The sequence below is a fragment of the Artibeus jamaicensis genome, unplaced genomic scaffold, assembly GCF_021234435.1.
Source record: "Artibeus jamaicensis isolate MK-2021 breed Jamaican fruit bat unplaced genomic scaffold, CSHL_Jam_final contig_554, whole genome shotgun sequence".
Taxonomy (NCBI): Eukaryota; Metazoa; Chordata; class Mammalia; order Chiroptera; family Phyllostomidae; genus Artibeus; species Artibeus jamaicensis.
In genome coordinates, this window is record NW_026521885.1 from 2,148,174 (window position 1) to 2,164,661 (window position 16,488).

The following is a 16,488-nucleotide window of genomic DNA, read 5'->3' on the forward strand; positions in this document are numbered from 1 at the left end:
TCTGCCTGCATCTACACGTGGCTTTTGTGTGTCTGTGTGCAAATGTCCCTCTTTAATAAGGATGCAAGTCATTGTATTAGGGCCCACCTTAATCCATTATGGATTCATCTTAACCTGATTACATCTGCAAAACTCTATCTCCAAATAAGGTCACATTCACAGGTTACAAGCAGATATGCATTTTGAGAGGACACTATTCAACACAGTATGCTGTCCTTATCCCAAAGGAGAGTTGCTGTGCCCCTAGCCTGGGCCACCTTATGGCTATAGAGTCCATTGAAAGAATGCATGCCCTTCAAGGGCAGCTGAGAATGTTGCTCAACTGTTTCTCTTCTTGCCCAAAGGGTGGATGTGGTGGATGAGGATGGGCCTTCTGAGAAGAGTCAGGACACACCTGCTCTGGCAAGATCTCCTCCCAGCTCCAGCAGGTAATCAATTACTCATTTCTGTATGGGGATGGTGACTACCAGGCCTGCCTGCCACTTAGTCACTGTAGAATCTCTGCCAGGTTACCTCTTTGAAGAGCCTCAGAGTCAGTGTCCCCATGTGCCCAGTGACAGGATGGGGCACAAAAATCAGTGAGGGCCTATCTGGCTGGATGTCCTGGGGCTGAAAGGAGCAAAACAGTCTGGCCTCCAAAAAGAGAGCACTGAACTTTTGTCTGGTTGGTGGTTAACTGTGTCACAGGGTTGCAGTGGGTCCACTGCCAGGGTGCCAGCCCTGCCATTCTCAGATTTGTTCATGGCTCTCCTAAAAGTTGGCTAAGTTCAACCTGCCAACCCTGTCTTCCCACACCTGCTGGGGAAGAGGGCTCCACAGTCCCCAGCACTGCTCACAGATGCCTTTTTTGCCAGTTCGGATGGAGGCCAAGGAAAAGTGTCTCATGCAATTTGGATTGAACGCATGCCGAGTCTGCCAAGCCCTGCTGGGAGCCTGGAGCCCAGGTGTGTGCTGTGAGCTGGTCAGGTGGGAGGGTCTGGCAGTGGGGTGACAAGGCGTCAGTGATCTCTCTCCAGTCAGGGTCCTGATTTGCTCTGATTTATGAACTTGAGTGTCCAAGCAAATAATGGTGCTCTCTTGTCTGCAGATGAAGAGCAATCAGTACCTCATTGTATTTTGTGATGAATCCTGCTAAGTCCTGTTGAGAGCACTAGCACCCTATTGTCACTGCTGTTTAAAGCACCTGCCTGGATTGGAAGCTTTGCCCAAATCCAGGTTTGCTAAAATCTGTGCCTCTGTGGTACCTTTGGAAGACCCTGAGGCCACCTAGGCAAGGCACCTGTCCCTACAGGTCACCTTTGGAAACTCCAGGAACTGTTCTAGCTCTCATAATGCTACTCCAAGCCCACTCCCCTCCCCAGCTCAAGCCCTGCAACCATTTGTATGCACCCACAGTCTTCAGGGTCACCTCTTCTGTCCCAGGAGAAAGATGGACCACCTGCCACAACACTGGTGGTGGAGAGCCAGGCTGCAGACCTCTGCCTAGAGGGAGCAGCAGGACTGCTGAGCTGGGGCTGGGAGGAGGCAATAGGGGTTCCTCTGCTATAAAGCACCCCCTCTTCACTTGGTCCCTCTTTTGATCCTCCATGTTTGTCTGAACTTTTGTTTGTAAGAATTTTGAACAAGTGGAACTATTTGAGAACTCTTCACAAAGTAGCACTGATGAGACTTGGTGACTAATAGCATATGGGGGCTGTCTTAGTTCACTAGAGCTGCTGTATCAAAGGCCCACAAACTTGGTGAGTCAAACAACTGAAATGTATTGTCTCCCATTTCTGGAGGCTGGATGTCTCAGATAAAACTTGCTTGTAAAGCACAGGAAACAGAACTAGACTCATATTATGGAGCGCTCCAGAAACCAGAGGTATCTCACAATGAGGGAACCTCCTTCCAGAAGAATGGCTGGTAAGGCAGGCGTGATACTTCTCAGATTGTCACTTCTCTCAGATTCTGCAATTATGAAATGTCTAGAACCCACTGGATAACTTCCAGGTGACCTGCTGTCCAGTCCTGAGCACCCACCCTCTCTGACTGAACCAAATCAGGCCTTGCACTGGGCCAGGCAGCGATCATCAGTCCTCCACACTCAGCTCCTATCTGTCTGGCTATCTGAGAAATCTAGGACTGGCTATGCCCTTGAAGAATCTCAGCCCCCTGGGGAGCAGTGACTCATCCAAACTCTGGGTCTCATAGCATCTCAGAAGAAGCTGGTTATGACAAAGTGGAACAGAAGAATACCACAGCCTTGGCCTCAGGCATATCCCTGCTGAGGCTGCCCCCTGCACAAGTCTGCCCATGTTCTGAGCCCCTTGGCTCAAGTCTGAAGGCCAGCTCCTCATCTTATGCAGCAGGACAACTAGAATGAGTGCCCCTGTCTTAGGTGCCAAACCCTTTATGGACTTCAGGGAAGGCCGAAAGTTTGGGATAGGAATTGCCACACAAGGACATGCACAGTCTCTGTCCTCAGGGCGCTCTCCAGCTATCTCTTTCCTTCCACTGGAACTCTAGTTTTGCTCTAGATCTCAGATCTGCCTGGGCATCCCAAGGCCCCTCAACTCCAGTGTCCACATCCACTCTACTTGTGTCCACCATCACACCCACACACACTGCTCACATGTTAGAAGGGGCCCTCCCTCCACACACCCCAGGCCTGGTTTCTTGGGTTAATCTAGTTTTTCTTCTCTTGCTTTGGGATAACTCCTGCCCACCTTTTAAACTGAATTCATTAGGACACTCTCTTCCAGAGAGACAGATCTCCATGAGGGCCCCCTGGTCTGGCTGCCGCCCCATCACAGCACTGATCCGACTTCCTTGGCATTCTGCCTCCCTGAACTAGGGAAGGACTTGCAGTCTGTGCCCCAGCATGCTGCTTGGTAGAGTAGCTAGGAAGCAGTGAGTAAGTGCACAGCTTCCAGCATTCCAGCAAAAGGCAAAATCCCGACATTGCTCCTTACTGATTGTGTGACAGTCCCTTTAAGGCTCTGTCCCTTAGTTTCTTCGTGTGTAAAATAGGGAGCAGTGATAACTACTATCTGAGGCTGTCCAAAATATTAGATATGATAATGCTTATGAAGTCCTTCGTGTAGTGCCTGGGTGCTTGTATTGTCAGGTGGTCCCCACTAGAGGCTTGCTAATTTGCCGGGCTCTTCTTCAAATGACGAAAGATGCCAATATCGCCACCTGCTGGCCTCTGAGGAAAATCCGGCTGTGGGCTCTGGAGAAGGAGGTACAGGTATCTCACGCTTTTCGAAAGTTCTCCTTTCTCTACTTCACTTTTTTAAAGGATCAGAGAGACCTACATTAGTATCTGTTCTCACTAAACGAAAGAAATCCAAAGAGGATTTTTGCTTTTATTTAAAAAGGCAAAAATAGCATTTACCTCATTGCTTCTTCCCTTTATGCCATTTCAGTTTATGAAAATTTTCATAGGAATGCTCTTCTTTCTAGTAGCTGGCGAAACCTGTACTCCCTCCTCCCTCACCTCCTTCTCTCCCTCTTTTAGCTGGATGAATTGCAAACTCTTTGGCACAGGCCACTGTCAGTCACGTTCCCATGGGCCGCTGGGGCTGCACTGGATGAATGTTCCTGGTTTTTAGCAGCTCTTAGCCAAGCTGAGAACTTCAGATTGGACTAGAGCCATCTATATTTAAGGGTCTAGGAAGGGGGTGGGGCTTTTGGAGGGTTTCGGAAAAGGAGAGGCTGGAAAGCTCTTGTATGAATTTACTGGGGCTACCATGACAAGGTGTCAGAAACTGAGTGGATTGAACAAGAGAGATTTATCTTCACAGTTCTGGAAGCCAGAAGTCCTAATACAAGGTGTGGGCAGGCCTGCATCCTCTCTCTGAAGGCTCTGAGGGAGCATTTTTCTAAACTTTTCTCTTGACTTCTGCTATTGTCAGCAATCCTTGGTGCTTCCTAGCATGCAGATGCATCACTCCAGTCTCTGCCTCTGCCTTCACATGGCTGTCTTTCCTCTGTGTTCCTGTATTTAAATGCCTCCTTTTATGAGGACACCAGTTATATTGGGTTAGGGCCCACCATACTCCAACATGACCTTTTCTTAACTAATTACATCTGAAGTGACCCTATTTCCAAATTAGGTCACATTCACAGATACCAAGGGTTAGAACTTCAGCATATCTTTTGGGAGTGACACAATGCAACTCATAACAGCCCCTCTGAAAGAGCTCCTGTTTGTTCTGGGTCTTTTAGAAGCAGTTGCTCAGGGGGATGACAAAGGAGAAGGAAGGTGTTGGGGGAGAGAGGGCCAGCTTGGGCAGGCTGAGGAAACACTTTGTTGCTATTTCCTCTCTGACATAACAAGAAACATTAGTGAGAAAGTTTGTTCGCTTGTTTGTTTGTTTGTTTGTTTGTTTTACTTGCCTATGACATCCCCAACTGGAGTGTGTTCCTGCTCTCTGGCACCACGTGCTTTAGATGGGGAAAAGTAGGGCCAGCAGCCAGGGGCTGTGTGCTATCATCATCGTCATGGGAGGAGATGGGTGGACATCAGAGCTGCCTTTGTGGACTGGACCCTCTCCTGGCTTTCACATGGGGAGAGGTCTTGTCCCTGGCAGCTCTTCTGTTTCATTCTGGTCATCTCTACTGTCCCCAGGAGGGACAGAGATTAGCAACCCACTGAACTGGCTCTCCATGGGCTCCCAGTCTAGGTTGGAGTCAAGCAATAGGGTCAACACCCAGGCTCACCTACCACCTTGCATTCACCTTGCCTCCTCCAATCCCTCTTCCTCCTGGGAACCCTGGAGTGGCCTTTCTAAAATGCCAGTCTGATCGTATCAAGCCCCTCAGCCCCCAATTTAAGCTCATCCTGTGGCTTTCCTTTGCTACGCCATGTCTGGTTTTGGCATTAAGATACTTGCCAGCCTCCGCCTCCTCCTTCCCCATCTCTCTCCAGCTGCATTGGGGCCTTCACCAAGGGAGGGTTGAAGCTCACCTCATTTGTACCACAGTGCCCAGCCCAGTGCCCAGGGGCAACCAAAGGAAGGAGTGATTGGCTGTAATGTAACCTTGACTGGGTCTTAAAGCATGGCTTAGCCTTACTCTGTGGACCTGGAGAGGTGTGCTTTGGCATGAACAGTACCCCCATCAAATCCAGGGAGCTCTAGGTTCTCTCCATCCATGGCCATCACAATGGCCCAAGTCTGAAGGGTGTCAGGCTCTACAGTGGGTCCAAAAAACTCATCAGACTTGAAGGGATGTGGCCATCACCTGCTGACCAGACTCTGACCACCAGAACCCTCAAAGGGGCCCACTGAGCACTGAGAATGTCTGATCTTCTGTGGGCTCACAGGCCCTGATCACTTCTCTTCAACCATCAGTCTCTGCCATCCTTCTCTCTCTGGCTCTCTCTTAAAATATGGTTTGTAGGTTTCCTAGGCATCTTATTTATCATCAGCCTGCATTAGCCAATGAACTCAGATTTCCTCCTGGCCTCACAAATAGCCGCTTTGGACACTCCAGTAGGGCCATAAGCAGAACTCATAGCAGCAGCTACAAACAGGATGTTGGGTCTGGGTGCTTTCATTTTCATCAAGAAGTCCCTTTTCTGTGCCTGAACAGGGTTGGGATTGAGGGTAGGAGACTGGTGAACGGGTCCTTCACTCCCCTTCCTCTGGGGCCTGGAGGTCAGTGGTCCAAGCTCTGCTGCAGCACCAAGAAAGCTGAAGGTGAAAGAGGAGACAAGAGGGGGAAAAAGACAATGGGTCTGGGTGTACCACTGCACTAGCCAGGAGGTTCCTAAGTGAGTATGCCCTTGGATACCCAAAACAGATGGGTGGACTTTTCTTAGCAGAAACTCTCTGGCTCTTTCCTTTGGCTGCAGTGCAAGAGGTGAGGAGATTGTCCGCCTGCAGATCACAACGCCTGGGGCAGGACTCCACCTGATGGCCCCAGACCTGGAAGGAATGAGGTACCAAGGCCCTGCTGCTGTCTGGGCTCTTTCCACACCATTCTAGCGATGGCATAAGCAGACAAACGATGAGGAATGGGTCTGATTGGTGGAAAGCATGGTTAACATAGGCTCTGTGCCCATATCTTGTTCTTTCACTCCACAACTATTGCAGAGCAAGCACTTGCGAAAGGCCAGGATCTACTCTGGGGACCCAGCAGAGATCCAGCAGACCCCTTGGCCAGAGCTTCTGACTGTCTGCCTGGTGGGGGAGGCAGATGTAGACATGAACAAGTTGTGAGGGTTCAACCCTGCTGAGCCCTGAGCACAGGACTAGACTGCTGTGCTGGGTGGGGTCACAGGGTCTGTGAAGCCCCATGACATCACTGGAGCAGTTGCCTTGCCTGTGTGAGGAGAGCTACTGGGAATGGGATGGAGTCACTTAGTCACCCTTGAGAGCTCATGATGCCACCATGCCCAGTGCTCGTGAGAGTGAAGGATGGGGTGGGGTGTACAACCAGCAGGGAGCATGACAGGCCCAACCCCTGTCCCAGGGGAGTACACATATGGCTAGGTAACAGGCAGGAAGAATTCGGGGGATTGGGAGCTGAACAAGAGGAGATCTGAGCAGGGAGAGGTCACTTCTCTCTGGAGGGGAAGGCCAAGGGAGGGATGCCTCCCTGCTTCTCTGTAGCACTTTCTCTCCTGCGCACTTGGTTATTCACCCAAGTAGCCTTTATTGAGCCCCTGCAGAACATCTGACCCTGAGACTAGGAGCTGGGAGGCAGCCAGACTGGGACTCTGTCTTATGAAGCCTAGGGTCTGCAGAGAGAGACCAGAATGTATGCCCAGGATAATCTCTAAGACACTGGGAGCTCAGAGCAGGGGCCTGTCACCGGCATGGTGATGAGGGTGGTTAGGGAAGGCTCCTGGGAGGAAGTCACTTCCAAGATGAGTCCTCATGGATCTCTACTTCCCGTTACTTTCCTCCTTGGCTCCTCCCTCTCTACAGCCCTGCCCCAGTCAGGCACTGACTCCTCTCCATTCTATTTTAGAGACATTTCTGTCCTTAATGCCCTCCCTGGGTCCAGGCCTCAACAATTATTCACCCCACTGTCTGCAATCATCTTTTAGTGCCTTATCTCCAGACCTTCCTCCACATCTTTACCTGAGTAACATTTCTAAAAGGCAGAAACAGTCATGCCAGCCCACTGAGGAAAAACCCTACAATGGAGCTCCCTGTTAGGTTCTGTAGCCTGAATTTGGTACCACACCTGGCCCTTCCCCTCACCCTCTTCCCTGGCTCCCCTCATATACCCTCCCTCCCTGGATCCTCCACTCCAGTCTTCCAGGCCTCCATATGTCTCCCAGCACTATTCCTCTGTGCAGGCTGTAGGCTCTGCCTGAGATGCCCTTTCCTCTCTGCAATTTTAGGTCCCATCACAGATGTCTCCCTCCTGGGGCACCTCCCTTGCTACATTTCTTTCTAAAGTAGCATCTGTGAGGTGCTTCCCCCACTGAGCTCTCACAGTGCTACGTTCATACCTCCACCAGAGAATCTTCTACTCAGTGGGGGAAGCTGTCCTCCCATGGATTAGCTTGGTCCAATACTCATGAGTGCCTGGAGAGCAGACACTTTCCCTTTAGACCCTAGCACAGGGCATGGCCCAGAACAGGAGTGCAGGAGTGTTTGTTACTGGAATGATTGAGAATCATCCACTGTGACAATGTCTTTAATAAGGCAACATTGGAAGCTACTTCATTGGTTTTCCTAAGGTAATCAGTCTCTGAGAAATGGGCAAATTGACCCCCAGAAATGCAGGAGGAAGCCAGGCTGCCTCTGAAGAAGCTATAAGGCTCCAATACTTGGTCTGGGAGTGGCCAAGCTACAACAACCCATTGAGAACTCCTGGAGCACCCTTCTCCCATTTTCCAGCAGAATCCAGTTAGAAAGAAGGAAAGCTAGAACTCTCCACACCCTGTACTGTCCCAAGTAGGTGTAGTCACTGTGTCCATTTTACAGGTGAGGAAACAGACCCTGAAGAGACACTCAGCCAGGAGCAGGCATATATATCCAAGACTCCCACCCAGACTGCCTAGCTTCCACCTTGCACGTTTTGCTTCATAACTCACTACAGTAGTGGGAACCAAGGGAAGGAGTGATTCAAATACTTAGGGGTTTTTTTTTTTGCATGAATATATGGTGAGACTATTTGTAGGCATCCAAATGTATATTACTAGGAGGAATTCAAGGATTTGTGGCTGAGGTGTGGGAGAGAGGTCAAGGCTCAGGATATTTCCATGTTACGTACAGACAGATGAGAGCTGAAATAATGGGGCTTAATGTTGTTGTTTACATGGGGTATAATGTCAAGGTAATCAAGGAGATAGGGGCCACACTATGGAGGAGGCAGCTGCCTGGTCATCCTCCCTGAGGGCAGCTGGGGGAGGTCTGGCCAGGTTTAGCATTAGCTGCCAAAAGGTATATCTGGGAGACAGTGGGAGTATGGGTCAAGAACATGAGGAGAGGTGGGAACAAGAGAGGGGGCCTGTTGATGCCATGGGAACAGAGGAGGTGGCCAAGGTGACAGAGCCTGCAGATGGAGATGAACACTAGGAACACCAAAGTTTAAGGGGCTGAAGAGAAAAAGCCAAAGGAGACTGGGAAGGTATGGCAAAGAAGGCAGAGTGTTATCTCACAGAGCTATGATGGATGGGGTGGGGGAGAGGAGGTAGTAATGTTCCACTGGGTCAGCAGTCCTGAATGGCAATAATAATAGAAGCCTCTCTGTTCTGTTTGACACCATGAAGCTCCCTGATAACCTCAGAATAGAAAGAGGTTGAATTAGGAGGTCATGATCAGTCTTACACCACAGAAGATTATAGTTCAGAACTCTGAAGTCAGATTGCCTGAGTTCAATTCCCAGCCCTTCCCCTTTGTTATCTGTGGAACTTGGGATTAGTCACTCAGGCTCTCTGTGCCTCATTTTGCTTATCTGAAAAGTAGACATGGATAATAACAGTGCCCCTGTCTTTGAGTTGATGTGAAGAGTTAATATATGCAAAGCCATGGTCTGGTCCTCAATCAACAGTAGTTATTAGTAATGAAATTTGAGAATTGGTCAATCCTGAAATATGAGATTTTAAGCTCCATGGAGACAGCTGACATTTGGGGATGAGGTAACTGCCTCCACCTGAGTGTGGGTGGCTGCTGGTGTGTCAACTTATGTTTCTTTCCTCCGTAGATCTCCCCCAAATTCCAAAGACAAGGAAACCCTCAGCCCCAGGGAGCCTAAGAGAGACTTGGCTGGTGAGGAGGCCTTTAAGGGCCCCAATCCAGATTCTGAAAGGTAACTGTTGGGATCCAGTGGAGACACATAGAGCCCATGTGGCACTCAGTCCCAGGTCTATGGATGGAACCAGAATCAGGACTGTTCCACTCACTGTGTTCTCAGTGAATATCCATTGGAAGAATGAATGAAGGAATACATGAGGTCTGGAGAGGAGGCAGTCTCCTGCCAAGGTCCCTCAGGGAACCAGTTGCAGAGGAAGATAAAACTCAGGGCCAGACCACCCCTACTCCAGCCCTTGGCCCAACCTCACTGTGCTTTTACTCCATTAAAAGTATCCCTGCTGATGGCCAGGGCAAGCAAAACTGCCAAGCTATCAGTATGGGAAAGTTGGTGACCAAAGGATGAATGGGCCCCAGCAGAGCATCTAACGGGAACTTCCAGGATGACCTGTGGACGAAGGGAGACATGGCAGCGAGCATGGATGGGAGGTAGAGGCATGGCGAGGAATGATGAGTCCAGAGAGGGTAGTTGTGCCCAGCCATCCTACAACCACCCCACTGACCAGAGGAGCCTGGGTGTGGTGATCAGTGGCTGGAAGTTGGGCCACTACCGGCTGGAAGCTGGTAGCCAGTAGTGGATAAGTGCCCACCATCTTCTAGTATGGATCCCCACACTCTAGCTGGGACTCGGCCATGGGAATGAGAGAAGGGGGACCCAGGATGGGTGGGGGAGACTTGTCTCTGCCCTAGGATCTATGGTTTAATTATTAGTGGCCCTAAATGTCTGTTCCATGTTGTGTTGGCCATTGCCCCAACATTGTGCTACCCTCCTCCTGAGTTTCCATCTTACTCTGTTTCTTGACTCCACTCCTGCTGCCATCCGAAAAGGTTTGGAAGAAAATCAGAAATACTTGCTGATATTATCTTGGTTCCAGTTGGAGCAGTGCAGGGTGACAGCCCAGGGTTTAGGTTTCTGGTCCTTGAGACCCACTCTCAAGACATGTGAGTTGAATTAAATCAAAACCCAATCAGAATTGCCACATGCCTCTCTTTCCACAACAGGTCACATGCACAATCAAGGGATGTCATTGTGGGATCCAGAGCCACGGGCTGTCTACCTGAAGACCTGGCTGGAGCAGACATCACCTCTGGGAGAGGAGGGTGAGCTTCCTAGAGAAAGCCAGTGGCCCAAGTTGTTGATTCTCTCATGTCTCTGGCGACAGGCCAGGGTCAAGCAGCTCAAACTGCTTGGGCTGCTGGGGGCAGAGCACTGGTCATTTCTGTACTCCATCTCCCATCTCCAGCTTTTCAGTGCCCACCACATCCTTTGTGCCTAGGATTACCACTTCTGGGAATTACCTATACTTGAATCTTACTCCTCCTCCTCCCCTTTGCCACTGGCTTTCAAGCTCCTCCAGAGTAGGCAAAAGGGCCCACTTGCAGCTAGAAGGCCAGCCCCTGCATGGGCAGGCACTTGGTAGATAGAATGAGTGAAGGGACAAACTAACAAATGAATGACCAAATGATGGATGAATTGGTGCCTTCTTGCTTCTTCGCTGAGCTCTGAGAACAAGCTAAAAGCTGCTTTCTCCCTTCCCTTCCAAAAGCCCCAACGCCTTCTTTTCCCACATCACCCTCCTCTCTGGCCAGTTCTGCACTGAGCTTTTGTGAGAGGAAAAGCAGTGGGCCCAGTAAGACAAGCTAGAAGACAAGCTGGGCTCTAAGTTCTTGAACCTGGGTAGAGTTAGGGACCACTTTCTCGGTGATCTGGAAAGTAACAAGGTCCCATATGTCCCCAAGTGATTCCAAACCAAGCATGAGTCATCCTGGTGAAAAAAGTTAGGTATGTAGATGTTGACACAGATAGTTTAGCTTTGAGCTCTGCTAGAACCCTTATGGTTCAGAACACATGGCAAACCCAGTGCCTCCAGAGAGCCTGACTGCATAATGCCTGCCAGCACTCCATCCTAAGGCAGTCAGGCCACAGAGGGCATCCTGAGGAGGAGCCCCGCCAACTGCTTTCCCCACCAGCCCTTCCAACTGGTTCTGCTTCCCCGAGCCCACTGGGGCACCCTTGCCCTCACTAACTTGACTACTTTGCAACTGATGTTTGGACCCAGAATCCAGACTTCTAAATTCAGAAGCCCTAACCAACATGGGAAGGGGACAGCAGGCCCCAGCTTCTGACTACTGTGCCTCACCAGGCAGCAAGAAAGGCCACTGGACCAGGGCCTCAGTTCTTTGAGATGTCACTTATGGAGAGGATTGTGTGAGAGCCAACACCTGCAGCCTGCATCACTGCGTGCTGGCCAGCAAGTTGTGCAGATTGACTCAGTTGGCTGATGGCTGTCATGGAGGACCTCTGGTCCATTGTCATGGGGTCTGGTTCTTCATTGCTTTATTTTTTAATATTCATCCAGGTCATCCTTCCTGCTTACATACCCTCACAAAATGAAGCTTTTGCTTGTTGCTTTCAGTTTCTTTAAAATGAAGCCAAACCTCAAATTAACTTGCAAAATAAGCTGAAGCATCTTCTAGATTTCTATGATTTTTTAACCCAATCTTTTATGTTGTGTTAACACTGATTTTTAACAATGATTTTTAAGAAACTTGCCTTTACTGTCTTTCTAAAGAAAAGGTTGCTTCTCGTGGAAGAAACAACCACCCTCTTTTCCATTAATTTTCATGAGTTTACTTAATAAATTTAATGATTATGGTTGCAAGTACAATTGGCATGAGCAGGTTTAGGAACAAACACCAGAAACTCTTAGTGAGTGTGCTATGTAAATGAAGGGTGAAGGCTTGCATGGCATAGGTGATAAGATCCTGTGAGCTGTGACTGCTTGGCGTTCTGTGAGGGTCAGTCTGACTGAGAGGTGGAGAATGTGGCCTGGCCCTGGGAAGGCCAGGTAACAGAGCACCTACGCAGTCTGTATCAACTTTATGGGTACAGATGGACTGTAAATGGTCACGGGCTCAATATTAATAGCAGGAACACTTAAGCATATGCTAAGGCCCAGGCATTATTCTAAGTATTTGGCATCTATTAACTCATTTACTCTTCTCAGAACACTTTTGAGGCAGACACAATTATCATCCCCATTTCACTGAAGATAAAACTGAGGCCCAAAGAACTCAGGTGATGTGTCCAAGGTCACATGAGGTCAAAAGGTCAGGTGATGTGAGGTAGCAAAGCTATGATTTGAATCCAGGCAATGTGCCTCGGGGAAAATGGACTTTGCCAGTAGGCAACACTGCCCTGGTTTCAGGTGGCTGTGAATTATTAGTATTGTGCCCTGAGAATCCATTTGAGCAGCTCCTCAGTTCCCATAATCTATCAAGATCAGAAGCTACCCTGTCAGGAAGGAGCAGACATACAGACACAAAGTCCTGAACCCAGACTGAGCTTGGCCTCCTTCCACAGGGTGTGCTCAGCTGTTGGCTTCACCCCTCTCCTGGGTGATGAGGATGTGCTTGGTGCCAACTCTCATCCTCGTAAATCTGGATCAGCGGTCACCAGGTAAGGGTGGGGCAACTATCTAGTGATCATTGCCATTGCCAGATACAGCCTTCAGGGTTCAATCTCAGCTCCAGTGCCCCAGAATATTCCTCACACTTCTCAGGTCCATGCCACCTTCCTATCAGGTGATCACACAGGAAAGAGAAGATTGGGAGGCTCCCTGACCTGCAGCTCAACACATGCTAGGGGCAGTAGGGGAGGGAGAACAAATGATAAGTCAGGGAACCCAGAAAGCCCAGCACCTACCCACAGGAACCCAAGTTGATGTGGAAGAAGGGGCACATCAGGAGGCAGAAGCTGGGAAGACACCCTGCTAGGAAGTCTCAGTCCTGTGGAGACTGCAACCTGGCCCAGCAAGCAGGAACCAGGGAAAGGAATCCCAGGGAGCACATGGAAGCAGTTGGGGAAGGCACATGGCTCCAGGGGCACAAAGGTACGATGGGAAGAAGTTATACATTCCCAGGCTGCAGGCTTCTGCTTTATTTAATCTATGAATCCACCAGTGAGAGTGGCCATTTTGCTGTGGGTATGTACAGCATTTAGTAAGGGATGATCTTTCTCAACTCCCAAAAGGTGTTGGTAAGACAAAGACACTAAAATCTAAAATCAGGAGACTTCTCTCCAGCACCCTCATGCTGGTCAAGTAATACTTTGTCTTGAACTCAGGTACTGAGACCACAGCCAGGGCTCACAAGATTTTATCACCCACAGTACCATCTGTGCCACACTAATGGCAAAGCTGAGAAGTCAGCATTTACTGATAGAGATATAGGTGTCCCTTCATGTGAGAAGGCAGCTGGGAAGGGGAAGGCCTGGGCCCTCAGTCTCCTTTGATCTGAGGTCTCAGTGGTTCTGTGTGCTTCCTCCCTCAGCTGTGTTGCCACTTTGGCCTCTGCCGTACCAGCTGACATAAAGAGTGACAGCCTAGCAGACCTGGAGAATGTGGAAGCAAATGTGAAAGGGTAAGACATCAGCCAGCAGTGCTGAGCTTCTGTGGTGGAGAGAGGCGGCTCAGGTTTACATTAGCCTTTGGCTGGAAAGGTGAGGCCAGCAAAGCCTATGAGCCAGCCCAAGGCACATGGCAAGCACCAAAGCCCCAGTTGAAACACTGTAGCCTCTGCCTCTGGGTCCTTGGAGCCTTCCAATACATCGTGTTGCCTTTAGCCAGGAAGTTCTCCAGTCAGGAAGTCACCCACTCTTTCAGTCAGCAACCACTCAGACAGCAACTGCTCTGTACTGGAGGCTGAAGCACACAGACAAATCAGACATGGCTGATGGGAAGCAAAGCCTGGCCCAGAGAGGAACAACATATGCTGGAGCACGGGAAGGGAGGCAGGCATAGTGGCTTCATGGAGAAGTGGGTTTTGAAGTGAATCTTGAAAGGTCAATAGGAGTCTTCTAAGCAAAGGGAACAGTATATACAAAGGATTCCAATAAACCTGGTGCTCTCTGGTCACTATATGGAGCTGAGTGTGACTGGCACTGAGGGCCCTTGTGGGGGAATAATGGAACTGGAAGTTTGTTAAAGATCACAACAGTTACTGAGTTTGGGGGCACATGCTTTGTGCACAGCCCTCTGTTCACAATGTCTCATACAGTCCTCCCCACAATCCTGCAAGATTTGCACCTAATTAGGATGAAGAACAAAGACTTGGAACTCAGGTCTCCATGCCTCCTGGGAAGAACAGTGCTCTGAAGGAAATAGCCAGAGTGCTGAGAAAGAGTAATGGCAGTGAGGGTGGCTACTGCTTAGATGGGTAGAGATAGGGAGGTGGCTCGAACCTCCTCTGATGAGAAGGAACTAACTCTAGGAAGAGTAAGCAGAAAAGAGCTGCATACAAGGAACTGAAAACCTAAAATCCCTGCAATTTCCACTGCTCAGCATGTTCCAAAGAACAGTGGCTGGAGCTTTGCCAGTGAGGGGAACCATAGATAGAGCAAAGCCTTGGTAAGCCACGAAAGGAAGGTTGGATCTTATTTCACATTTAAGCCAAAGAGAAACATGGTGTAATTTAGATGTTTAAAAGGTGAGTGCATTTTTGCGTTTTCACATCGCGTTGCAGTTACTTCTTTATATGTGACCAGGCTGGAAACTACATTTTCCTCTGATGGCTAAAACTTTGCAAAATCAATACAAACTTTGTCGAACAGTGTTTTACAACTTTAGCTGAATTTGGGAATCACTCAGGAAGTGTTTTTAAACATTTAAAAAAAGCTTCTGGAGCTCTATGCAGAGATTAGATTTAATTTTTCTGGGGTGGGGCTCCACCATCAATGTCTTTATTTTTTCTTTTAAAAAATATTTATTTATTTATTTTTTTACACAGAATGGAACAGAGGGAGAAAGACGGAGAGAAGCATGAATGGTGGTTGCCTCTCATGTGCCCCCTACTGGGGACCTGGCCGACAAGCCAGGCATGTGCCCCAACTGGGAATCAAACCACCGACCCTTTGGTTTGCAGGCCGGTGCTCAATCCATGAGCACACCAGCCAGGGCCATCAATGTCTTTTTTTTTAAAAGCTCCCAGTTTATTCTCATGTCCAGTCTAGGTTAATAACTATTGTTGTAGGGTAGTGGTTCTGAACCTCCCCACCCTGTAGGGGTCAGTTAGCAATGTCTGGAGACACTACTGATCCTCACAGCTGGAAGGAAGGTGCTACTGAAACACCAGGTGGAAACCAGGGGTGCTGCCCAAAGTCCTACAATGCACAGGGTAACCCCACCACAGAGTTATCCAGTACAAAATGTCAACAGAGACGAAGTGGACAAACCCTGTTCTAGAGCTTTCACTATCTTAATGAAAAGTCAGGAGATTCTGGACTGGGAAGAAAAAAGGGTGAACGCAAAGTGAAGCTGTGAATCTTCCCAGGGTCTGGGCATCGAGATAAAATGCGCCTGCGCGCGTTTGCATCCAGTGGGGCGTAAGACCCTTTATGCGCATGCGTGCGTGTGCCCGGCGCCCGATCTGGGGCCCGCGCCCGGCCAGCATGCGCGCGCCTGCGCACCAGCTTTGAAACTATTCTGCGAGCATCTGTGCGTGCGTGGCTTGAACGCGTGCGTGCGCGCGCCTGCACACCAGGTTTGAAACAATTCTGCGTGCGCCCGTGCGTGCGTGGCTTGAGTTCAAGTGTGCTTGCGCCTGCGTACCAGCAAGAAACCTTTTGCGTGCGCCTGTGCGTGCGTGCGTGCGTCTGTGCGTGCATGCGCACGCCTGCGCACAAATAAGAAACCGTTCCGCAAGCGCTCATGCTTGCGTGCCTTGAGATTGCACATGCGTGCGCCTGCGCCCGGAGTGTGGGCTTGCTCCCAGCACGTGTACGCCTACGCAAGTCACCATTTCCATATAGCCGCAAGTTCTGGTCGCAGTGCCTGTTGGGAAATGTGACCATCCACGAAGTGAAATGGCTGCCCATCCAGAAAACGGGTTCCTCGGCGCTTCTCTTGTGGCTATGCTCTCATCGGCCGACAGATGGAGCGCGAGGATCACAGATGGATCGGGCCGCCTTGTACTCCAGCTGCCCTTTCCCCGTTGGCCTGGTGAACAAAGTGTTACACTGTCCTTAGAGTTGAAGCCCCTTCTACCACCGTAGTCCATGCAGAGGTGGGAGAGAAGGGAGTTGAATACCTGCAAGCAGCCAAAAGGGGAACTTGTGCCCCCGATCCTGTTTGGCAGGGTGCCCTGGAGTCAGTCGTCCCTGGACCCTGGTCTTCAGAGCTGTCTGGGGGCACGGGCTGTGACATGTAAGGAGGGCAGCTGGACCATCCAC

General features: G+C 49.8%; 1 protein-coding gene across 13 annotated transcripts in view; it reads left to right on the forward strand.

The window, feature by feature from the left end:
• The window catches only part of ZNF185 (zinc finger protein 185 with LIM domain), a 53,620-nt gene that overhangs the window by 22,056 nt on the left and 15,076 nt on the right, over window positions 1-16,488 (forward strand). For 7 of the 13 annotated variants that reach the window (XM_053670197.1, XM_053670198.1, XM_053670196.1 and 4 more), the window contains 7 exons: window positions 345-428; window positions 855-944; window positions 5,843-5,929; window positions 9,154-9,258; window positions 10,263-10,361; window positions 12,625-12,720; window positions 13,593-13,682. In XM_053670197.1, the coding sequence (XP_053526172.1) occupies window positions 345-428; window positions 855-944; window positions 5,843-5,929; window positions 9,154-9,258; window positions 10,263-10,361; window positions 12,625-12,720; window positions 13,593-13,682 (651 nt within the window). The remainder of the gene's footprint in view (window positions 1-344; window positions 429-854; window positions 945-5,842; window positions 5,930-9,153; window positions 9,259-10,262; window positions 10,362-12,624; window positions 12,721-13,592; window positions 13,683-16,488) is intronic. The other 6 variants (XM_053670203.1, XM_037133300.2, XM_053670204.1 and 3 more) reach the window with 6 other exon arrangements.